The 26,094-nt window shown below is 37.2% G+C and overlaps 1 protein-coding gene and 1 pseudogene across 3 annotated transcripts; both read right to left on the reverse strand.

Annotated features, from left to right (window-relative positions):
* Window positions 1-4,421: 4,421 nt before the first annotated feature.
* On the reverse strand, window positions 4,422-11,605 carry LOC107741334 (probable carboxypeptidase PM20D1.1; annotated as a pseudogene).
* A 76-nt stretch (window positions 11,606-11,681) lies between these two features.
* lemd1 (LEM domain containing 1) lies at window positions 11,682-19,874 on the reverse strand. Of its 3 annotated transcripts, none has more exons than XM_016554008.1 (10): window positions 19,823-19,874; window positions 16,769-16,874; window positions 16,520-16,675; window positions 16,079-16,140; window positions 15,007-15,075; window positions 14,663-14,764; window positions 14,436-14,531; window positions 14,271-14,357; window positions 12,560-12,624; window positions 11,682-12,431 (listed from the first exon to the last, which is right to left on the reverse strand). In XM_016554008.1, exons 2-10 carry the CDS (start codon window positions 16,848-16,850, stop codon window positions 12,161-12,163), a joined length of 990 nt encoding a protein of 329 aa, XP_016409494.1. In that variant the 5' UTR covers window positions 16,851-16,874; window positions 19,823-19,874; the 3' UTR covers window positions 11,682-12,160. The 3 variants fall into 3 exon arrangements, with proteins under 3 accessions (XP_016409494.1, XP_016409492.1, XP_016409493.1); XM_016554006.1 differs by lacking the exon at window positions 19,823-19,874 and adding an exon at window positions 19,125-19,474; XM_016554007.1 differs by lacking the exons at window positions 15,007-15,075; window positions 19,823-19,874 and adding an exon at window positions 19,125-19,476.
* Window positions 19,875-26,094: the final 6,220 nt, after the last annotated feature.

Here is a 26,094-nt window from a genome sequence, read left to right on the forward strand (position 1 = left end):
AGCCATAACTTTGTCACCAAGGATTTTCCAGAGATTTTCAGTTGGGTTTAGATCAGGACTCTGCAGGAGGTTCTGATAAACATTTGCATTCACCCTGCCATGTAGCTGTATAAGAGGCCCAACTCCTGCTGGAGAAAGCATCCCCCAAACCAGGACACTTCCTCTTCCATCTTAAAGTAAACTTTGGACTAGTTCTCCTCTGTCCACTCAACATGCTCCTTGGCAAAGGTGAGCTTAGACTTTTGATTCTTTCAGCTGATGAGAGGCTTCGTCACTGCAGAGTGCACTTTCAGTCCGACTTCTCTTAAACATGCAGAGACAGATCCTCACCCTGTTCAGCACTGAACTGGCAAGCAATTCCAACTGCAGTGTTGAACCGATTGCCCATTGAGATTCTCTGCACTATCCTGTCCTCTCGTGCATTTGTCTTTTGTGGACAACCAGACTTGAATGAGTTAGTGACATTGTAAAGATGCAATATTCTAGAAATCACAGATTTGAAATGACCAACTTCTCTTGAAATGGCTGCTATTGGCCTTCATCTGGACAACCTGCTGTCGGAGGGTTTCAGTCACTTTAGAACGGCTCACCATCTTACAAAGTAAGTGAAAACTGGAAAGTTAAATTTCCAGTTAAATAACTGCCAGTTAAATAGGGTTTGACATATAATTAAGGAAATTAGCACCAGGTGCCAGATTAACACCACCAACTGGGAGGTATCAGAAAGTGTTTTTTAATTTTGATCAGAGTTCTTTTTCAAATATCTCATTTAAGTTTTTATACAGTGCTTCAGAATATATTTAACTCATGAAATATGCTTTAAAAAAACTGCACTTTTACTCCTGTTAGGATAACTTCAACTTCAACACTAAGCAGTGGCCTCAAAATGTAGGAAGTTGCAGGTTCTCTAATTTTGATCAGCGCCGTTTGCTGTTGTTGGGTAACGCGTGTCTGTCACCCTTCCTCAGCAGCCCGTGGAACTCGCGCGGCGCGCTGCTGTTCACATTAGTCTCGGTAAATGACACAGTGGGAATCTGAATGGCCGCTATGAAAGAGAAGAAAACAAGACATTACATAATTTGTAATACCTACAGCAGCAATCTTCGCATGTTGACAGCACATCCCTTATCCCCGTTAACTGTGTATTTAACTCTGTGTCTTCCTGATCCAGCTATTCACGCCACGTGATGAGCTGCACGTCAAACAGCGCGTTAGCAGTCGGGACAGAGAGGTACTGCTTCGGAGTATTTCTTCGTTGTTACCTTTGAAATTTGCCAGCAGATTCTTTCTCTGTTGTGGACTTAAATTAAGAGAAATGGCTGTTGTATTTTCCCAGCTGAAGCCCAGCGTCCACATCAAATGTAATCGTCCTAACTGTGGCAACAAGGAACAAAACTGTAATCGAAAATATGACACTAAACAGCAGCACTTTGAGAAACTTTAATAATTTCCTCTGAGCGCTATGGCCTGTCATGTTTCAGGAAGTGCGAAAGACAAGTCGTTTCATGTGTAGAGTTCATGTTTATTCTAGGGTGACCATACGTGCCATTTTCCCAGGACGCGTCCTGGCCAGGATCTCTATATTGCCTAAAATATCTAGGTTTTGGCTTTGTTTGCGTGTGCAGACTGATCGGTGTATGACATCAAAGTACCATACAGACGGTTATGCTTTCGAAACGCTCTCGAGGTGAACAACTGAATCCCTTCGCGAAGGGCCCTTCCAGAAGTCCGTTAGCGAAGGGAACATGCGATGGTCACTTCACGGAAGTGATTTCCGTTTGTGATCATGTGATCTTCAGTTAGGAAATCTTGCGACGCATTTTAAAGCAAAGTTGTGGTTGATTTCGACACAAACGTAAGTAGAATAGACTAATTAAATTGGTCTTTATTTTAATAATAATATTTTGTAATAATATCTCATGTAATACTAAATATTTTTCGTCAGAAATATTATTTAAGATGGTAGTGTAAGCAAGTTTAGTTTGAAAAAGCTTAATAGTAAATAAGACACAATTAGACAATATTTGAATAAAATAATAATAATGAGAAGAAATATTTATTTGCAACAACTGATGGAGTGCTGAATGCTGCACGCACGCGCAGCGTTGTCAAGGTAACGTTTGGTCAGTGATCTCAGCATCATCCAGTCTGTCTGGAATGACATGAAGAATCAGAAAAAACTGAGACAGACTAAATCCAGAAGAACTGTGGCAACGTCTCCTAGATGCTTTTCTAGAAACCTACCTACAAAGCCACAGTACTGGGAAAAGTTTTAGGCACTTGTGTAAAAAGGCTGTAAAGTGAGGATGCTTTCAAAAATAATGTCATAAATAGATTTTATTTATCAATTAACTTCTATTCTATTATTTACACTTGCGTATAGTTTTTCAGGAAGCTTCGTAGGAAGGTTTCTTCAAGTGTCTTGGAGACGTTGCCACAGTTCTTCTGGATTTATTTGTCTCCGTTTTTTTTTTTTTTTTTTAGTAATTTTAAAATAAAGATATTTATAAATAAATAAAAATATAAATCATATTTTATTTGTTGTATTTCAGTTAACAAAACTATTTTAAATAGCTTTAATCAATAATAACAATTAATTAATATTAACAATTTTTCTACATTACAATTTAGAAAAACATTCAGTTATGTGGCAAATGTGATTTGCACAATAAGAATCACCTGTAGGGCATATTTATAGATGACAGGTAATACAAGATTCATTGCAGACAATAGGAGACTGGTGAAAAGCAACAGGGAAGTAAATAAATGACTGTTTGTGCACGAAAATTTAGTTCCTTCTGAAAGGCTGGACTTAATGTGAAACATATACTAGCCTTAACATGAGGCTCAGCTCATTATTCAAACACATGTAATTTAATTATAGTATATGTATATGAAGCACTAGCACTGCATAGACTACTACTTTAAACCAGCGCCTGTTTAATATGCAGTAATGTTGTAGTGAGCCTTTATTTCTGAATTATTTATAATATTATATAATTTATTTTCTTTCGCTTCCTTTCAAGGTTACTTTCGATGCAAGCAAGGAAATTATTGACTAGAGTTTGACACCAAGGACAGCAATGAGACAAAGGTAAAATACATAACAGAGGTTATAAAGTACATAAAGGCTTTGCCATTTTGAAGAAGTCTTTATCTGCTCTCTGTAACTTAGTTCTGTAGGGCAACTATCCTCTCAGCCAGATCCACAAACATTTGGATACTGCTCCTTTTTATGTAATGTTTGAATTATTAATCATTGACAGCTTGACAGAGCAAAGTCAAAAATATAAACTCTGACACACAAGAAACATTACATAAAAAATGCAATAACCTGCTACCTAAGATCTTCTATTCAGTGAATAAGAGCAGTGGTCTGTGTAGACAAACAACGTGCAAACCAGCTGACTTGATGTCCTTCATTCACAAAGAAGCTCTGCGTGTGCTGTGACTGGCCTCAGAATTAACCTTGAGTTACTCAGCACTAACACAATAGCTAGTGAACAGCATTTCAGATATTTTTTTCAAGAAGAGTTATTTTTTCAGTAACTGAAATATTGGGAGTATTTTGCACAGACAGAAGATGCCCTTTTGAACTTTTAAACCTAAAACAGCTTTAAAAATAATTTCAATCCCTGTGGTTTTGCATGAAGACAAACATCATGAAAGGCAAGAAATGTTATTCACGCTTACATTGGTATGGCATGAGTAACCTTATGATTTGTATTTTAGTGTAGTAAAATGTTTACTTAACCAGGGAAAAACTACCTAAAGATTCTCTAGAAAATAATTTATATCAAGAAAATTTTTGTTTTTTTACTATCCATTATATAATTTTACACCATTTTAACAGGCAAATTAAGAAAATATATTTACAGTAATTTTTAAAAGTTTGAGGTTGATAATATTTTTTTATATTTTATTATTTTTGAAAGACGTTTGTTGTGCTCACCAAGGCTGCATTTATTTGATCAAAAATACATGAAAACAGTAATATAGTCAAATAATAGTATCATTTCAAATAACTTCTATTTTAATATATTTTAAAATGTAAAATGATGGCTGTGTTACTCCAGTCTTCAGAGTCACATGATCCTTCTGAAATCATTCTAATATGCGGTTTTGCTGCTCAAGAAAGATTTCTTTATAATAATGTTGAAATCAGTTGTGCTGCTTAATATTTTTGTGGAAAATGCTTTATTTTTCAAGATTCTTTGATGAAAAGTTCAAAAGAACATTTGAAATATAAATCTTGTGTACCATTATAAATGTTCACTGTCACTTCTGATCAATTTAAAGCATCCTGCTGAATAAAAGTGTTAAATTCTTTCAAAAAAAAAAAAAAAAATCTTACTGCCCCCAAACTTTGAATAACAAGAACAAAGCTTCCACAGAATTCCACAGCATTGCATCTGCTTATTTTAGATGCGAGGTGCCGGCAAGTTTCTGATGTCTCTGTTCTGCATGAGTTGAAAGTAGAACAGCACAATCTCTTCGTAGTTCTGGATGGAGATTCTCTCATTCACACCATGGAATCTAAAGGGAAGTATAAGCTGTTTAATAATTAGTTTTATTTACAGTACATGAGCCAGTATGTCGCTTCAGCATTCCATGTGTCCTACCTTGCAGAATCACCAGGTTTGTACCATGATGGGGCAAAACGATAAATGTCCGGAGACAGTTCTGTGTAGTGACGACTGTCAGTGTTGCCCACGCAGATACCTGTGAGAGGAAATCGTAGAGCTGGTTTGTTGACAAGACTAAGAGTGAGAGTAGCTCTTCGTGAGTCAATGATGTATGTAAGGGCCACTTAAACCCCTTGAGCTCTTACTAAAGAGAGCAAACATGCAGTACTTAATGACACAATGCTGAAAGCCTTACCAGGAGATACAGTGACCTGAGGAAAAATGTCATGCACGGTTTTCTTTATGATCTGGTACCCGAATGTATCTTCATCATATGAGCTGATGGGCAGCGGATCGAATCCACTGACAAACTACCTTCACACGCTCATCAGATATGGTGGATTCAATCAGCTTTAGAACCTAGAAAGGAAATAGGGAATTAATCAGTTAACTTTTGGTTTTAGAAAACTTTAAGAATTGTATTACAGTTTGAAAATCTGCCACTCATATTGAATGTATTAAATGTAACCAACAGCAACATCATATCAACATAATATTTGCATAATTAATTCTGACTGTTGTTCTTTCCTATATCTGTTTCTATTCTTCTTCTATTTATTTATCAGTAATCAACATTATACAATTTGAAAAATTCAACATTATATAAAAAGATGGGTATAAAACTACTTAAAAATAAACAAAAATGACAAACAAAGAAAAAGAAAAATGCTGGAGGCAATTAATAATACATAAAACAAGAAGTATAAAACCAAGTAAAATACATAAATAATTTAAATAAATACTTTATAATCACACATTTTCCTTAAAAGATTAATATTTCTCAAATAACTATTTTAAGGACCAGTTCTCACTTTGAACTAGTTTATGCTTATTAGAATGCATATTATTAGCATATTGGCTGTTTATTATACTTATAAAGCACATATGAATGCCTTATTCTGCATGACCATATTTTAGATCCTTTAATCCAACCCCATACATAAACTTAACAACTACCTTACTAACTATTAATAAGCAGCAATTACGGCGTTTGTTCAGGGAAAACTCTTGAATATGTGTTCTATTCTAAAGTGTTACCGTTTTTTATTATTCAGAGAGTGGAGAGCCTGGCTTCATAAGACCGTAAAATGGATGTTCACAGAAAAATCACATCTTCACAGAAAATCTGTACTTTGCACTGCAATGTAAATGAATAAGTAGAATGGGGGGAAAAAAGCAAAGTAGTTTGATGGTATTTTACTTCATAACCTTCTATAATATAGTGAGAGTACATGGATAAACAGACATAAAGACATTGAGACCATTCTGAACTCTGAATTTTTTTTTTTTTTTTTTAAATGTCTGTTTATCCATTTACTTTGCATACTATCAATGTCTGTCTGCATTTAGGCTTTGTATCAGTAGGTTTAACTAAGGGTTGCGCTTAAACTTCCTTTGTTGTCTTTCAAGCACTGGTATTTCCTTCAGAAAATGCAAATCTTGTTAAAAGTAGGAACTAATTAAATGTGCTAATGCTGACCTCTCACCTCATGCAGTGTCTGGGAAGAGTGAATGCGGAAATCGACAAAGGCCTCAGCATATGCTGGCATTACAGTAATCTGTCAGAGAGAGAGAGAGAGAGAGAGAGAGAAAAACTGTTGGATCTCCATTAATGCTAAGAGTATTTTTATGTGAATATATGTATAAACAGAAAATAAATGATGTGAATGGCAGCCCACCTTAACACCAGAGTTAAACATTGTGACGGCAGTTGTTGTCCTCACAAATGCATTTGTGTCAGGCTGTCCTTCCAAAACACTGCACATGTGATTTGAAAGTACCACAGATCAGAGCATGTACTCATTAGTTACTGTAGTGAGCAAAAAACATGGCCTACCCGCTGAGCAGCGAAGAGAAGAGCCACAGATTAGACATGACCATTCTGTATGGCCAGCCAAACTAGAAGGCAAAAGACAAAGTATGAAGCAATTCAGTATTTGTAGGAGTGTCATAAGCATTTTAAATCATATTTGTTTTATTACCTTATGTGCCAGATGCTCAAATGTGGCACGCCCTGGACCATGACCAAAAAGATTGGGCATCCTGTTCTTCTCCAGCCTGGGAATTTTTTTAACCAATTACAAAGAATTACTTACTTAATGACTTTATGTATGTATGTACATATTTGTTTGTTTGTTTGTTTGTTCAAAATATTATTTATTTTTTTATCAGTAAACATCAACATAATACATTTTGAAAAATTAAACATTATACAAAAATGAGTATAAAACTGCTTCAAAATCAGAAACAAAGAAAAAGAAAAATGCAAGGCAGAATGAATAATACATAAAACAAAAAGTATAAAATAAATTAAAATGCATAATTCAAATAAATACTTTATAAAACTCACAAATATTTCTTAAAAATTTTATTTTTCTTAAAGGGGTCATATGATGCGATTTCAATTTTTCCTTTCTCTTTGGAGTGTTACAAGCTCTTGGTGCATAAGCTTGTTTATTTAGAGAGTGGAGAGCCTGGCTTCATTTAATAAGACCATATTTTGTAATAGTAAATGTACATTTATGAATACGAAATTCTGTCATAATTATAAGAATGTGAATTTTAATTTAAAAAAATTCATATTGTCATGAAAATCGGTACTTTACACCACAGTGTAACTAAATGAGTAGAATGGCAAAATAAATGCAAAGAAGGTTCATGGTATTTTACTATAATACAGTATAATAGTTGTTTTTTTATGTAAATGTGCCAGCCAGATAGACATTGGTAATGGCTTTTGCATTGGGTTTATTCCATTCTGTCTGGCTCTTTAAAAAAAAAATGCAAGATCATGTTGACCATGAACAGACCCATTAGAGATGCAAAAATATTTTTTTTAAATTAAGATCACCATGTTCACAGTTTTCATATTACAGTAAATATTAATTGTGTTTCTTGCCTTGTAACTGCTGAAGCCAAGATGCCAATGCTACTCTCTCTAGGTGGCATGGATGAATGTCCCGGAGGAGTACTGACACTCAGCTTTACTGTGGCCTGACCTTTCTCACTTACACCAATTCTACAAAAACACACAAGACATCAAGTCAAGTCTGCTTTATTGTCAATTCTTCCACATGTACAGCACATACACACAGAGAATTGAAATTGCGTTACTCTCAGACCCTTGGTGCATACAAATAACACTAACAGTAGAACATAAATACAGATAGATACAGATTAAATATAAAATACAACTATACAAATATACAAATATACAAATAAGGTAAAATGTAAAAAAAATATATATAAAGCAGCACACGGCACATGGCAGATAGAGTGCAAACCAGTGAAGTAAACAACAGTGCAGATATAATGATTTGTAGTGCAAAAGAGCTTATTTAGACTGATTAAAGTGACAGTGTGTGTGTGTATTTGGGAGGGGGGAGTGGGAGAGTCCGTCAGAGGGTCAGAGTTCAGTGGTGCGTGGGGCAAAAGAGGGGAGGGCGGGCAAGGTCGGTAGGGAGTTCAGCTTCCTGACAGCCTGATGGATGAAGCTGTCCTTCAGTCTGCTGGTCCTGGCCTGGAGACTCCGCAGTCTCCTCCCTGATGGCAGCAGACTGAAGAAGCTGTGTGTTGGGTGGGTGGGATCACCTGCAATGCAGAGGGCTTTGCGGGTGAGACGGGTGTTGTAAATGTCCTGGAGGGAGGGGAGAGAGGCACCAACGATCTTCTCAGCTGCTCTCACTATGCGTTGAAGTGTCTTGCGGCAGGACGCGTTGCAGGCGCCATACCACACAGTGATGCAGCTCGTCAGAATGCTCTCGATGGTGCCTCTGTAGAAGGTGCACATGATGGGGGCCGGGGCTCTGGCTCTTCTTAGTTTGCGGAGGAAGTAGAGACGCTGCTGTGCTTTCTTGGCCAGTGCTGTGGTGTTGTCAGTCCAGGAGAGATCCTCTGTGATGTGCACACCCAGGAACTTGGTGCTGCTCACCCTCTCCACAGTCACACCATTGACGGTCAGAGGAGCATGCTGAGTGCGCACTCTCCTGAAGTCAACAACAATCTCCTTCGTCTTCTCCACATTCAGAGAGAGATTGTTGTCACTGCACCACCCGGCCAGGCGGCTCACCTCGCTCCTGTAGTTTGTCTCATCTCTGTTGCTAATGAGACCCACTACAGTCGTGTCATCCGCAAACTTAATAAGGAATAAATTACACACTAGTTCAATATCTAAATGATCATATAAATGCAGTAAAACAATAGTCTCACAGGGCAGCAGGTCCAATCAGGCCATCTACCACACCATCCACAATCGTGAGGCCTTCATCTAAAACATACAGAAGCTTCACCCCACGACTCTTCAGGAGCTTCACAATATTCACAGCACCTTGTGGGCCACTGATCTGAGAAAACCAAATAAACAGCTGCATTTCTGCTGGGATATTACCAGATAAACTATGATTAGCATTGAGACTGACCTCCTCATCGTGACCCAAGCCAATGTAGAAGCTTCTCCGAGGAGTGTAACCTCGTTCCAGCAGGTATTCCAACGCCTGAAGGATCCCCTGCAAAACACACATCATTACAGTTAGCATCAGGTTGGACTGAAGAGATGTGCTATTGTTTCAGTGAAAAGTGATTCAGTGCTGATTCACTGTACCATCACAGACTGTTTATTGTCAATGGTTCCTCGTCCATAAATGAAGCCATTGAGCTCTTGAGCAGAGAAAGGAGGAGCATCCCATCCATCCGCCTCATCGGCCGGCACGACATCAATGTGTGCCAGCAGCATGTAGGGCTCCAGATCAGGCTCGCTTCCTGATACCGTCAACAGGTAGCTGTAGTTTCCCACCATCTCATGTTGGACCAAGCTGGATGAGAAGATCTTAGGGAAGACTGAGAAAGAAATAATTAATTATTAACCATCTTTAATGACACCATCTTTCTCATGTAAAGCATGCAAAAATAATCCATAAATCATCGGTTTCTCACCCCTCCTCAGTAGCAGGTCAAACTCTTGCAGGGTGCTTATGTTCTGCTCTGACTGAAAATGACACTGTGGGAATCTGAACTGCCACTGTGGGAGATAGGAAAATAAAACAAGAATCTGACCATGTTTATATGCACATCATTTTCTGATTAAGGTCAATATTCTGATTAAGCCTTTATTCTGAAATGAGATTTTCATGAGGTTTTTAAGCCCTGAATTCTCATTTATCTTCTTCACAGACAAAAGCACAATGATTTGCAAAAACAGTACTTAACTTTATAAATCCTACTGTATCATTTTTCATACGCAAATTTCTAAGGGCTCTAAATTATCAATATGATCAAAACTGCTGGAAAACCCGTTGTTCACAATCTACTATATACTATAGTTAATCCGTTTTAAGCAAACAAAAGCTCTTGTAGTGTAATTGTAAAAATATCCACCTTCAGTTCACGGTACACATGTATTTTAGCTGTAAAATCGACTGATTTTTATAAAGTAAACGTAAAGATAACTTTTGTTAGTAATATTTCAAGATGAACACTTAGTGTACTGACACAACTTAGTTTTACTTGATTATCATTTATTATTATTTTTTTAGAAAAATCATGTTAAAATGTATGAACTATGATGAACTATTTGATCTCTCAAATCACCATTGTATTGCATTGCATTATATGTTTCTCACCTAAAAACCAGGCTGTCAGGCTTTACAGGGTTAACAGAGGCATGCAAGCTGTTTTACTCTGATTTCTTATAATCTGAATATTGACCAATCAGGGCATTTAACTGAACATTTTAAAGGGGCCATATGATGCGATTTCAATTTTTCCTTTCTATTTGGAGTGTTACAAGGAATTTTTTTGTCTCGTCGCTCCGGCCTGACAGGGCATCATCACAATATGGTAGGGGCGTAACATTTCCGTCACACGCTTGAGGTATTCGGCCAATCACAACACACTGGATAGCTGGCCAATCAGAGCACACCTCACTTTTCAGACCAATGAGCTTTGTAAAAATCGACTAGAAAGGCGGGGCATAGAGGAGAAACAATAATGTACAGTATGTGGAAAATAATGTGTTTTTTGAACCTTAAACCGCATAAACACATTGCATTACACCAAATAATGTTCTTTTTAGCAACATCATATGACCCCTTTAATTTTGCATAATCTGAAAATAACCACATTCCTATTCAGAATGTTCTGCATGTCTGCAAGTTTGTTTGTTTTTTGTCCAAGTAAAACACATCAAATACTCAAATACTTATAGATATTACTTTTTCCCATCAAATTTATGAAGCATTTAAAATTTCTAAGCAAGTATACTTTTGATATAATTATGCTTTTCTTACCTTTAAAATTTTCCAGCAGCAGCTTTTTCTGTTCTGGACTTAAACCGGGATAAATTGCGGTTGTATTTTGCCATGGTTCAAGTTCTGTGTTCTCTTTATATGTAAATGTCCTACCAATCACAACAGCAAATAAAATTAAAACTGAAAGTACAAGGATTAACAGCTGTATTCCAAAAAACTTCAAAACTGTCTTCTTCGTAATTTTGATCTTCATCTTTCAGAAGTTCAGGAGTAATGACAGTCATCTGCATGATCAGGGTTCACATTCTTTTATTGCCTAACTGGTGATGCAACATAAGGGGCCAGGGCTTGTGTGGTATAGAGCTAATCACATGTAAAAAGCAATTGAGATTTTTTTAACCATCTGCTGAGTAACCAGGAATAGAGTAATTAGTTTGAGCAATAAAGATATTGAACAATATTATAGATCATTAGATATTGAATAAATGAGCAATTTGAAATAATCTGCAGAATATTGAGCTGCAGTACTCCAAATAACTGACTTCATTAATCTATCGGTCCCTAAGTTACATCACATTTTAGAGGTTCACACAGTACAGCTATTAATAAGCTAATTTTATAATTTTCCCATTTTGGCTGTCTGTATTTTTCAGGGCCATTGGTCCTATTTACACAAATTTGGCATCTAGAGACCCTCTTGGTGTTAATATAAATTAATTTACATGTGTATCTTTATTAGTACACAGAAGAATCTTAGGAGAACAAATTTATTTACTCACAAATAAAACAAACAAACAAAAAGTACACATTAAAAATGGCAAGATATCATATATGACTCATTAGTCCAGCTGTGTAAGACTGTAAGAGAAGAATGTGATTGTTTCTGTGCGAGTTCAACTCTCAAATAAACTATATAAAATACACATCTATGGTAAAAGATTAATCGGAGAAAAACACACCATGCACAGGATTAGCCAACTACATGACTCATCAATTCAAGTTTATCATCCTATATGGTTTTTGAAGGCAGGCATTGTGGCAGAGAATGCAGGTGTTCTGATGTAGCTCTCTTTGAGTTTCATTCAGTCCAATCACACAAAGATTCCACTGACACCAGTTTAAAAAGATAATCTTCTGAAGGACACTTGGCTGACTAGAGCCTGAGGTGAATTTGAATTAACCTTCTTTGGCATCCGTGTTGCACACCTAAGCTGTTGTGTCAGTGGCAGATTAGTCCTGTAAGGTGGATATGAGAGCAGCTTCATGCAGGCCTTCGAGCAGAGCAGTGAAAGGATTGGAGAGTGGCTCCTCCATGGATGAGTAGATGAGGTACAGCAGGCAGACCACCAGGAGGAAGACCATGATCTGAACCCACAGAGGCACCAGACGCTGCTGAATCTCCTGCCTCTCCAGTGTAGTGGGACTGAGTAGCGGCATTTCAGGGTATTTAAATTGCACAGGGCGGCCTGCAGCTCCCTTTATAGGCCGTCTCTTTGTAGCACTGCAGGCGGAACAAAAAGACCTTAGAACATATTTACAATGGTGAATTGAAATATAGGCATGCAAATCAATAGTTTGCGAACAATGGTAGTACTCAGTTATGAGCAAAGTATCACAGATGGTACTCACTAGATTCCAGTGGGGGTTCTGGCAGTGTCAGGAAACATCTCTGAAAGAACATCAGTCATGGGTTCCTATTGGCCAGAAAAAACAAATAAAAAACCAGCCTGAATAAGAAAACAAACTCGTAAATGTGCAGTCTACAAATGAAAGAGGAAGAGAATTTAGAATTTAGAGTGAAACAGGCAAACAAAATATGAGGGAGGATGGATTGAAAAGGAATAGAGGAATACCAGCCCAGACTCATGAAAAGCATGTGACAGATTTGTAAGTCATGTGGAAAACACAAATCACAGTGCAAGAGTGAATTTCAAGGCTAATATATATATATATATATTAGGGCTGCACGATAAATCACATGCGATATTTAACGCGCATCTTGTCAGTAAAGCCGGTTCTTTAATCAGCGGTAAATCTCCATCACGTGCGGGCTTTCACATGGAGCAGCATTAACTACACAGAGCCGTTGTTCACTGACAAGCTGCGCAAAATCACGAACATATTTTGCGCAGCTTGTCGGTGAACAACAGCTCCGTGTAGTTAATGCTGCTCCATGTGAAAGCCCGCACGTGATGGAGATTTACCGCTGATTAAAGAACCGGCTTTACTGACAAGATGCGCGTTAAATATCGCATGTGATTTATCGTGCAGCCCTAATATATACATATATATATATATAATTTTTTTGTATATAACCTAAATATGGTAGAAAATTTAAATTACAATTTAAAATAACTGTTTTCAAATTTAATATCTTGTAAAATGTAACATTCCTGTGATGACAAAGCTGAATTTTCAGCATCATTACTCCAGTCTTCAGTGTCACATGATCCTTCAGAAATCATTCTAATATGCTGATTTGCTGCTCAGGAAACAATCAATATTGAAACTGTGATACTTTTTTTAAGGGTTTGTTTGATTAGTAGAAAGCTCAAAAGAACAGCATTTATTATAAATAGAAATCTTTTGTAAATATCTTTACTGTCACTTTTGATCAATTCAATGTATCCATGCTGAATAAAGGTTAATTTGTGTCTTACTGACCCTAAACATTTGAATGATAGTGTATAATAATGTTTTTTATAATTATATTTTCATGACAATTAAGTATATTTCCTCAGATTCTCAAAATAATAATAAACAAGTATCACAATGATTGGTACATTTTGATAAGTATTTTTTTCCTACTGCTTCAGGATTGAAATATAGCACAAGATATGTAACAGTGCAGCTCAGCCGTACAGGGCTTAAGCATCATGTGAGCTGCATTCATGCGCACAGCATTAACATCTAAGACACTTGAGTCAGAAACAAGAAAGCCAGGCCTTTGATAGAACTCATGGGCTCTTTTCTCTGTCTGACCTACCAAACTTCAATGCTATGATCACACTTTACACTACCTTTTACCTTTAAAATAAGGTAAAATATACCATCTCTCTATAATTAAAAAGATTCATTTTCCTGGCTTTTTCCTTTGTACATTTCACAGAGGTTAGAGCTCTCAGATCTGTAAAGTCAGTGCAATAAAGGGAGAAAGGGAAGAAACAAAAGAGAACTCAGAGAGGTTTCCCGAAGGACAGAGGGAGTGTGAAAGCCCATTAGATGTCTGGCAATGCAGCATATGTCTGCTGAATTAAACATCCACTGAAAGAGTGAGGACAAATGAAGAGGCAGATCCTGAGGAGAGCAGAGGAAGGCTGAGGGGGAAAAAAGCAGTTACTGTGACTGTTAGTTTCTGATGGGATGATGGAGATGTTAAACAAAGAGATCTGCCAGTCATGGTGTCTTTATCCAGTCTCATGAAGTCCTGATGAGAAAACCAGAGCTTTTGTTAGATTTGTTGAGTGACGCTGTTAAAGCAAACATATGTTCTGTAGCCACAAACCTGCAGGGCCCTGCTGTACACCGTCTGCTCACTTCTCTGACCAGATCTCCTCTCAATCTCGGTTTGTTTTGACTGAGGACTGAATCTGTTCTCAATCTGCTGACAAAAATAAATAAATCACACAGCAAAAATAAACCCCCAAGACTCACATAATGACAGACCAAAACAAAACCACAGACAATCATCCCAAAATTATTGAGATTCTCAATTTAAACACACACACTCCCCTCTTCCACCATCTGGGTGATGCTGAAGGATCTGTAAGGGGACCCGCTTTGACTCAAAGACCCATTCTGAGTGGCATCTGAAGACTTGTGCTGAATCTTTTCCTGTAAGAGAACCAAACTGAATAAGCAGAAGTGAAAAGCAATATGACATCTGGAAGAGTCAATCAGATGCAGCACCGTAAACCCACAACCTTTCAGTGCAATGCAATCCAACATTTCCTAAAAACCAAAAAGTGGAAGGTGCAATTTTTTCAAATCTTTCACAGCACAAAACAATCTGTGGAAGAAACAGAATTATAGTGCTGTCAACCCCTTTATCCCCAAAAGAAATGCTCATACTGTACATTTATGAATCCAGCTGTGGGCACAAAGCAGCGTGGGTAAAAATCTCTGCTCTGACTGAACATCCCTGTCTGTGGATGTCAAAAATTGCAGTATTACACACATCGCAATTTAATGCCATACTAACTTACACCACAGAGTGGTATCATTGTGCACACTACTGAAAACCACAGAGACATTAAAGCTGCAATGTCAATTTTTAGGTTTTAAATACTTTCTCCTCCCCAGCTTAATAAGCTGAAACAACTACTAGAAGGTGGTTCTGTAGGTTGAAACAATGAGGCTCTGTGGTGCCAAACATTGTTCTGCTTGCAGAGCTTGCCTCTCTTTGGTATGTGGGTGCAATTAGGTGAGATGTAAGCTCCAGAAATTAAAGCCCATAAAATAGCTGCAAAGAGGAAATCAAAGGAAAATGGCTCAAAATTGACATTTATTTAGCTGAAGCTACTTTCTTAACAATAATGACAAAAATACCAATATATGCCTTCTCCATTTAGGTGGCTATAGATACACAGCACCAACTGAAGCTCTGCTCAGTTTGATTAAAGGGTATCTGCAGGGTTTGTCAAATCCAAATTAAGGCTTTTTAAGACCCTTTTAAAACCTGCACAAATAAAAATAATACTGTATGTCCATTCGGAACAAACTGATATAATCTCAAAATAAATCATTACGAAACTCTCAAATCTCATCATCTTTTGCTTAATTAAACAGGCTGCAGCACACATTTAATGAGGACTTCATAATGCTAATTAGCAAAAGAGGGTAACTGCAAATTTAAAATACTCAAAACATGTTTTATTCAATATGCAATGAAAATGGCTTATAATTTATTACCGGAATATACAGTATATAGTCACCAACATGTGCACGAATGAATTATCCATAACATGCATTTAGAAAATAGCTGGTTGTTTGACCTCTTTACACAGAAAGATTCAAGCAACAACTCTTGCCCATGTTAATGATCAACACACACTCATAGCAGAACATGAACAGTAAGTGTAGATAATGGATAAATCATGTTTCAGTCTCAGGGGGAAACAAAGAATGGATTCAGGTAGAGCTACTTACTCTGCTTGCTGTTTTGCTGGTCTCTGTCCAGGACACCGTTTCAGACCGAAGCTGCTCTGACTCTAAATAAGCATGTAAAACACATGTATAACCAGCAAGAACAATAACGGACACACAGCCTTTAAATGAAACAGTCAATAAAGATATAAAACGACTATAACTTAGTGATGGGCCACAATGGTCAACAAGACATCCAGTTTTTAGAAGTTAGTTTAGATAATTTTGAAGCCACTTCTTTAGCTAACATGCAAACAGCATTTTGTGCCCTTCCAATGTGCTCCATCCAACTGCATTTGAACAAGTGCAGATCCTATATGAGGTTGTAAACACCTCTAATTGGGGTCAGGTGAACCCAAACAAGCCTAATCATTCATGGATTTGTTAATCGCCTAGTCATTCAGGCAACCCAAAGACTATTCTTATGTCAATGCTGCTCCTTACCGGAGTCCTTGTCCTCGTCTTCCACCCTCTCATCCTCTTCCTCACTGTCTGAGTAGCGGCCTGCATCCCATGTGCCGTTGACCATGTGCTGTGATGCCTGTTCTGAAGAATCCAGCAGCCTTTTCAGCTTCTTTTCATATAAAGCTCTAGTGGAAGCTGCTCAAAACACACACAGATACCATATAAACATGCTGAATGTATTGCATTTTCAGCTTTGAAAGAAAGGGACTGTGACTCAAACAGACTAACCAACAATAGGTCCGGCTTTAACTCCATACCGGAGCAGTTTGGCTTTTAGCTGATCATCAGTCAGTAAGCCCAGGTCTACCATTTCTGCTGCCTCTTCTTTCTTGGCCTGTACGGTGAAATACACACACAACAAACTATTTAATAAAAAAAGATTCTGTTGAGGCAGTGAAATTAAAGCGATTCATCATGGTGGAGTGAGGAATCAGCACATTTTAGCATAATCTAATAAACATACGCTGACACTAGCTTGCCAAAGGGTGAACCTCGGCTCACACAATCCTCAATAGACTCTTGTTTTGAGGCTTTCTCGCCTTTGCATCTTGCACTGACACGTTCTGAAAAGGGGTCACATCCAATATTAGCTGCTGTTGCAGTTTCCCAACCCATACCAACCTCAGGCTGAAGAAGCTTCTTCACTTTTTAGCAGAATTGAGCAAGATTAAGGTGCACAGAAAAGACAGTGATTAAAGTGTCTAGATGGAAAGTCAACACATTTGTGACAAATTGAGAAAAAGTATAGAACAACTGAACAAAAATGAAAATGAAAAAATGCACAGCAGTGCTAATGGCTCAGAACAGAAGGCATTTATCTGAGCCATTTCATTGTAGCATTTAATCAGAAATCCCTTTAACACTTTGTTCCTCAAACTTTCAGGCGGCAGACCACTCTAACTACAAAACAAATTGCAGACAACCTAATAGTCTCATTTGCTAATAGCCTTCACTGATCCTGCCTTGAGCCACCAATAATATGCATGATTTTTCCAGCAAAAGAGCTATACAGCAGTTTTGTGCTCATATCACTGGAATGAACTAGACTGCTACTTTCAGCTAATGACCCTAAATGAGCCGACTGTTAGCTACATTACATACATTTACATACACTGGCGAATAACTGAGTCACATAAAACAGAAACAATTAAAAACAAATTATATATATGTACAGTATAATATATATACACATACACATATAAAAGAATACTATAGTTTATATAATCTAATATAGTATTTTATAATTTCAGTTTACCTTTTAATTTTTAGGTTTCCGTAATTTTTTAATATTTCTGTTCAGCTTTAATTTATTTTTATTTCAGTTTTTTTTTTTTTTGTGATTTTAGTGCTTCAACGTATTTTCAGTTAGTTGCCAAGGCAACATTTCTAATTTTCATTTAAGTTCAAGTTTTTAAATCTAATATTTATATTTTAATTAACGGAAATGATTTTAATATTTTTATTTATCAATACTGGTATGGTCGCAAACAGCTTGGTTTTCATTTCCTATAGCAAATACTGTGTACATGCACTGTCAATCTACAGCGTTATAATCAATTTAAACAACATGCATGTTGTGAGAAATCTTCTCAAATCTTAAACACACTATGTGCTGGTTTTTCTACAATTGCTCACCCTTCAGAAGGTTCCAAATATTTCCTTAGAATTAACTAAATTTGCACCAGTAATAGATTTAAAAGTGCTAGGTGTTTATGTTAATATGTTTTAAAAAAATGCCAACTCGTGAATCTGGCAAAGACATGCTACTTTCTAGTGCAACACAGCTTTGGTCATCACACATTAAACAGTTCTAATCATAAACTGAGAATTTGACACCCAAGTCCAAGATAGCTCTCTGACCCAGATTCCCCAGCCCCCTCTGAGGGCCCCCAGACCCACACACACACACCTGCAGTGGTCTTACGCACTGCCAGAGAGTGTGTGTGAGACAGCTGGAGCCCTATTCTACAACTCTGAGGAATCAGGTTTCACTCTCAGGGAAAAAAATAAAAATAAAAAGAATTCCCCATTTTGACAGAACAGTCTTTGATGTTTTGAGAAGCATGCATGCTTTATCTGTATTTCACTGCAGTTGGGAGCTGACAGGCAATGACCTACAAACCTCTCAACAGCTTGAAAGCAAAGAACATATGGGTATGAATATTCACAGCACAAATCAAATCTATTTCAATCAAGCCACCTTGTGTCAAACTGTTGGACAGACAAGTGCGGATATGGAAAGATTTTTTGGGGAATCCTTCAAATTCAGTCTGCAAGATGTGAAAAACCTTGTCAATCGCAGAAAGACAGTCTCCAGGAATGAAGTTTAATAACGTGACCTCTACAGCTGGTAAAGCGGCGTCTTTCTTTAACTCACGCTGCCAGTGAGATGACCCTCCTCTTCATCGCTAGAGAAATCTGTGCTGTTTGTCCTCTCATGTTTGAGATAAAGCTCCACATATTTGGGGAATCCTTCAAAATCTGTATGCATGATGTGAAACATCTTGCTTATCAAAACACTTTCAAGGGCAGAAAGATAGTCTTCAGGAATGAATAACGTGACTTCCACAGCTGCTAAACTCACGCTGCCACGGAGATGATCCTCCTCTTCATCGCTAGAGAAATCTGTGCTGTTTGTCCTCACATGTTTGCGATAAAGCTCCACATAAGCGTGTTTCTTGCTCTCCGGTGGAGGTACATCCACATTATGCGCTATGAGCTCCGACTTCAGCCTGTCTTTGGAGAACTGAGCGGGGTCTTCCACAAACACCGGCATGTCAGGTGTGGAAAGCCAATGCATTTGAAAACACAGGCCCGGAGGAAAAGATTTCCGATGTTCGGTCAATGAAACGTCGGCTTTATTTTCCAGAAAACTGTCTTAAGTAGTGAGCTCACTAAGTTTTGAGTGTCCAACAGCCGTGTCACCCCCAGCAGCAGCTGCTCACAGGGGTCTCCCTATATGCGAGAACAGCTCAGAAACGCCTTGATTCATTCACGTGGCCGTGAAAAATACTACAAACACGAATTTCCACGTTTAGATCAACAGAGAAGTCAAGGTAAACTATATACACGGACATTAATTCATATTTAGGGTGAATAACATAAGTGGGTTGCATGTGTTAAATAGAAATCTACTAGTGTGTTTGGTCATGTGTTTTAGCGTGCAAACAAGTGGCTTGTTTAACCTGTGAATTAATGAAGCCGATTATATTTACTAACTCACCTTGCTAGAAACTGTTGTGCGATTTACTGTGGACAAAGTACACAGTGAAGCCACTTTACCTGATTAGTATTTCAGTGTCTTCTTCTTCTTCTTCTTTTGGAGTTTTATGGCGGTTGGCAAACAAATATTTTTCAACGTCCACGCGCTGACCCGACGTCCTCTGATGATGATTCATGACAACGTCACAGGTTGGATGTTTTCCCGCCATTTCTTCAGTGAAATGGGAACTGCAAAAATATCATGTTTTTGTATTTTAACCATAAAATAGATTTAAATCAAACGTGATATGTAACGTGATAATGACCTGCTGACTGTACATTAGGCTATCCTGTTTTATCACACTAGACTAATACTTACCAAATAGGCCTAAATAAATACATGAACTTAAAATACTGATATGAAATTATTTCTTACTTAGATTGGCGTAAAGCTCACGAAAGAAAGTCCATTATCTATTCCATAGCCAATAAGCACATTAAAGTCAAATGATCAAAAACAGCAAACTGCTGCAGGGAGGACATTTTTGTAGGCCAAAACCCGGAAACAAGTTTTTAGCACTTTTTTAAAGCATTTTTAACCGTGGTTTTGCTACACTAAACATAGTTTAAATTTGTAGTAGAACTGTGGTTATGCAAATGGTAATCAATCTGCCAAAAAAAAAAGCATTGTTACTACACTTTTACTAATAAAACCATGGTTAATTTTCATAAGAGATTGTTCAGAAGTCAATGTACTTTTTATTTGAATGTTAACACAAGGGAAGAAAAGATGATCACAACTTCCATTTTCATACCGAAAAGGACCTCTGGTATGTTGCCATGGTGAAATATCCAGTTTATTGGTCATACAAAATAATTTAACCATTCATTGCTGCAATAAGAATCAAGTATTCCAGAGATCCACAATTACAGTTTTCCCCTGGCAAGGCAAAAATTTGAATGATATAATCTGTATTTTACAGATAAAAGGCAGATGCCTGCTTCAAAACTGCCTTTCAACAAACTGCAAATAATTTTCTTATTCTTCACAGACTGTAGGTTTTCAATTCCATGCTGGCTATAGACTGCATTTTGGTTATTCACCAGACTTATATCTGCCTGATACATTACTCCGTAGGGCTTCTAGCAAAAGGATTATCGTGTACTACAAGCCACTTTAATAAGATTCAAGTGTCCAGAAGGATCTGCCAACAGTAAACGTGCCCTGCATCACAACTGCGCTCTGTCTCCCTCATGTCACTGGCAGGCGCAGGCACAGATGCTGTGTATTTCACCACTAAGGTGCATCCCTAGTGGATGAACTCTGAGTCACTCCGCTTCTCTATTCTGGAAATGCAATGCTTTGCCTGTTGCCCAGATTAGTGGCATTCATTCGCTCATCAACATGCATAACCCACATCCCTCCCCCCATCCCGTCTCTCAGTGTTTCTCTTTCTCATCTTTTTTTGTTTAATTTTTTTCTCTTTTCATTCTCAAATGAATGCATCTCTTCTCCCGGGAAACCATGATGCAAGGGAGGGCAAATGTGAATATACTATCACCCCAATGCTCACCCAGACAGCCTGAGACTGGAGCAGACTGACACTCAGTTAAACAATAACACTGCTATCTATTTAGGCATTATTATGTTGCTGTGTTTTTCTTGTAAATGAAACATCTCAGCTCTCCTGTCCTGTTTAATAGCCCATGTTAGTCCATTCAACAGACAGTTGTGCCTGAACTCTGGCTCTGGATAGCCTATATATTGGATTGATTATATCCACTGTTGATAAGCCACTCTGTACCTAATGGCTTTGAACCCTACATGAGACACCATATCAAAATCACATAGGAATAGAAAGCCATAAGGCACAGTAGTGTTGAGTTGAATCAGGCAGGCTGTACACATGTTTAGTTCTGAGGTGAAACCACCATGAGACTTGCCGTGTTTCCGTTCTTTTATTACGTGACTGTTTTTTCACAGCTAAACAGATTCTATTTAAACCACTTGAGCCAAGTTACAGTTTGCAGAGAAGATTAAAGAGAGAAAAAAACTCACATCACCATGAATAATTAAACAAAAGAGAGATTATTATTCAGTTTTTCTGGCTTGGGAGGATTAAAGTGTTTGTATCTCATTGTTCTTTTTAAAGTTTCTCCTTGGGGGAAATTCTGGGATTTCTCTTGATTTATGTATGGGTTTACTTTTTTATTTCTTGCACTAAACCTTCTGTGAGTTCCTCATCACACTTAAGTAGCGAGATGTGTTTTTGTCCATTAGTCTCCAAGAACATTCCAAACAGTCTTTGATGAGACACTGTAACGATGCCAAGAAATAAAAAGGTACAGCACTAATCAAAAAGCTTTTGTGATTTCCACAGTGGCCCTGGTGAATGCTGAGGGGATTATGTAAACATTCAATTTACAATTAGACTCCAGAAGTCTAGCTGACTTTCTGCCTCTGCCAAAAGACTTTTTACATCACAGCTCAAGGGAGTTTAGCAGATCTGATTAATGAACACAATCTACGCATAAACAGTTAAGCAAACTTGCCGTTCAGACACTAATGAAATGCCTGATGAAAATGGCACATTATAATCTGATTTTTGTTTTGAGCTCTGTGCTTGGTGCTGTGATTTATTCACACAAATAAATGGGTGTTTTGAGAATCCCAAAAGAAACACCAAAAAGTATTGCTAATGTTAATGTCTCCTCATATTAGAATTTATGCTTTAAATTATTATAATAAAAAACGGAATTAAAATGATTGGCTAAGTGTTCCAGATAGGCTGTGCATTAGTAGTGTATTTTACAGTGACTCTTTCTGCACTTTATATCTAGTGGGTGGCGTCAAGTGACTTGCTGGGTCCCAATGTGCCTACTTATTCTACACCCTTAAAGTATGCACTTTGTTGGTGAGGAAAATGTACACACTTTTGAGTGTGTAGTAGAAGAGTAGGCAAGCTTTGGGACATACTATCACGTCATACAATTGCGTCTTTAATGGACATTGTCATTGAAAACTGGCCTGTCAATCATCTCGTCACAGTTAACATTCTCCACATTTCATTTAACTTCATACCATACTGGAGTGAATTGAAGTAGCTCATTGATCTGCCAGCTGTAGATCTTTATGCGGAGAACTCTGCTCATATTTTCTGCATAATGACGCATTTAAAATTTAACGACCAAACAGATGTTTATAAAAGTTTACATTGCTGTTGCAGATGAAATATAACACAGATAACATTAAATAAATATTTTTTTTTTTACCAGGTTAAATGTTGATTAGTAACTCAAACCCCTTTATCTAAACCTCTCTACTTAACTGTCGGTTGCGCACATCCACCATGTTTGTAGTTTTTTTTTACGCTTTTTATTCGTGTTTGTAGTTCTCAACCGAATCATTCGTCAAAGCGCAATGGATTGTGGGTATTATTAGCCATTAGAGTGTGCACGGATCCACACTTCAAAAATCGACCTGAAATAGTAGACCATCCGGGGACTTTTGGCATACACTTTTCAACATACTATGCTTTGGGACACACTTATTCTAATGTCACATATTTTTTAGGATGGATAGTATGAACATTGGGACGCAGGGTATGTTTTTAAGAATTCAGCAACTGTTCAATTCAGGAAGGAAACAAACGACTCTTTATGATTGAGTCATTGCATCACACCCACAATTGATTTGTTCAAAACACTGATTCATTCAGGACAAAACAAGTGACTCTTCATGAGTGAGTCATTAATTCATTCACTTAACTGAACTGATTTTTTCCAAATAATGATTCATTCAGGAATGGAACAAGTGACTCTTTACGACTGAGTCATTGAATAATTTCCTCAACTAATTGGTTCAAAAACACTGATTCATTCAGCAATGTCACTACTGTCTGATTATGGAAGACAAGCTACATTCAAGCAAAAGACAGACAAACTAACTGGTGTCTAAAATTTAAGTTATTCAGTATTTTCTTCTTGTTTATTGAACTGCTCTATAAAGGCAATGTCAGACTCGCATTTGTGCTGAGGGGTCTGAAAATCAGCGCGGTTGTCAATATCTGACTGCGACAATTAAGTAAGTTCTTGGCAAAGACTAAAGATGCTGGCAAAACAAATATTTATATGAATGCTAGCATCATATTTCCACAACATTTATTAGTTCAGAATAATACAGTTGCTTATTTTCTGTGAGTCTCATATTCTGTGTTGCAGATGGTCAGTTTTGATGGTTGCATCTCTCTCTCTCTCTCTCTCAATAAGAATACATTGGTCGTCTCTGCCCATTCATCCTCATAAATATCTGGCAAAGAGCTGATTATAGAGAGAGTCTACACATGTCATCAATTCCGCTGTGTATCAGAGCTGATTAATATTTGATTAACCTTTATATTCATAGCCTAATGTATTCTGACAACACGGTGCGGTCAGAATGGGAAAAAGACACCTGTGTGTGTCATGACAACACATCACAAACAATATTCATACTGCCATTGCATATCTTCCTACCTCATTATCTGAGCATTACACTTCGAATAGAAACCCCTCTCTGGATGTGATGAAGGTGTCTCTCCAAATAGACTAGAACAGATTGATAATTGGAGGAACATAAGCTAGCAATTGCAAATTTTAGCTGCAGAAAAGCCCTAATTTTCCTTGTATTATGAACAGCGTATTATTTGGAGCATATGAGCTATAAATTGCTTTTGCAGAAAAATAAGGTTTAAGAACATTGGGTGAAGAGGGAACGTGTAAACTCAGCCATGCAAACTCCCACAGGAGAATGATGGGAATTTGCACAATATCAGCAGTTTTTTAGTGACATTTGAATTAATTTACTGTACGTATGTCGATGGTAACCAGTGTTGGGGAGTAATTAGTTATGTAACTTAATGTTATGTAGTTTAATTACATATATATGTAACTGTAATCCATTACAGTTACTGAGAAACACTTACTTATGAAAATGGTAACGATTACAAAGGGGGATTGCATATGAAATTTTTTTCTGAAAAACTAGGATATGTTGAATAATATTAATTTGATGCTTTGCCTGTTTTTGATGTGCACAATGCCCCCTGCCATTTGAAGGTTGTTTAGTAAAGCGATGCTATTTTGATTGCTTTATTCTTGTTTGAATTTGCAGCGCACCACATCTGCCAATTACATCAGTCCACATTGCTGCTGAAAGCTTTTTAGGTTACAACCTGTCTGAGAGTTGCCACCATGGCGAGTGACAAAAATGCATCCAAGTGCTGGGGGAAAAAAATCAGAATTATCTCAAAGTAAAAAAAGAGGTGCTAAAGTCTGATTTTGTGGTGACTGTGCTTTAAAATTCAATTATTATAATCTTAATTTAAGGGAAGAAGGATTTTGAAAGTCTGCCAGTAATCAGTGTTGAGCACTACTGTAAGGTTAATGCTGCCTGGAGTAAATGTTTGAAAATGATTAACAGTTGAAACCATTCATTAGAAATGTAGAAAAGTAATCAAATGTAATTAGTTATATTACTTTAATAAAGTAATTGAAATAGTTACACTACTTATTACATTTGAATGAGTAACTTGTAATCTGTAACCTAGTACATTTCCAAAGTAACCTTCCCAACACTGAGTGTAACATATCTGTGAAAATACATGTAAACCTATTCAAAATGTTCTTATTTTTAACTAAAACTATTAAAATTATTTTCATTAATTGCCAAAGGCTAAAATAAGGTAACATATCAATATTTGATGAAAAACATTAAAATCTTAAATAACATTTAAAAATGTAACCCTGGCCACTAACTGGAATAAAATAAGTTTATTAAAATAAGTCTATTAAAGCCTTGTTTAATAGCCAGTCATTAGGGTGGTGGTACAATTTATATTTTGAATATCGAATGCATACTCTACACCTTCACTGATATGAGCAACAATGTGCATGTGTGAGCTCATTAAGTCTCCGGCAGTCAAGGCTGTCGCCCCCTTTCTGATGCTTATTCAAGGACACTAATTCAAATAGAATAACTAATGGCAAAAGTAACAACTGCAGTAAATCACAGAACCATGGCTCTGTTTTTATATCTTGTAGGTGACAGCTTTAAACAAGCAGCAAACCAGGCCAATTAAAATGTTGTCAAGAATAACTTGTGTGACAGATATATGAATACAATTGTAATCTGACAGGCTTGTTTCACATGCATTATAATTCAGCCTCGGGAAAGGGACAAGGAAAGATTTGTGTCTTACTCAGGCCAGTGAGTTAAATGAAGTGATTCAGGTTTATGCATTTGATATAACTCTAATTACTCACATTATAACAGACACATGCACAAATGATCATTATGCCAAGCCTGTGCAACA

Source organism: Sinocyclocheilus rhinocerous, unplaced genomic scaffold (genome assembly GCF_001515625.1).
Source record: "Sinocyclocheilus rhinocerous isolate Xijiao unplaced genomic scaffold, SAMN03320098_v1.1 scaffold1758, whole genome shotgun sequence".
In the NCBI taxonomy this organism is placed as follows: domain Eukaryota; kingdom Metazoa; phylum Chordata; class Actinopteri; order Cypriniformes; family Cyprinidae; genus Sinocyclocheilus; species Sinocyclocheilus rhinocerous.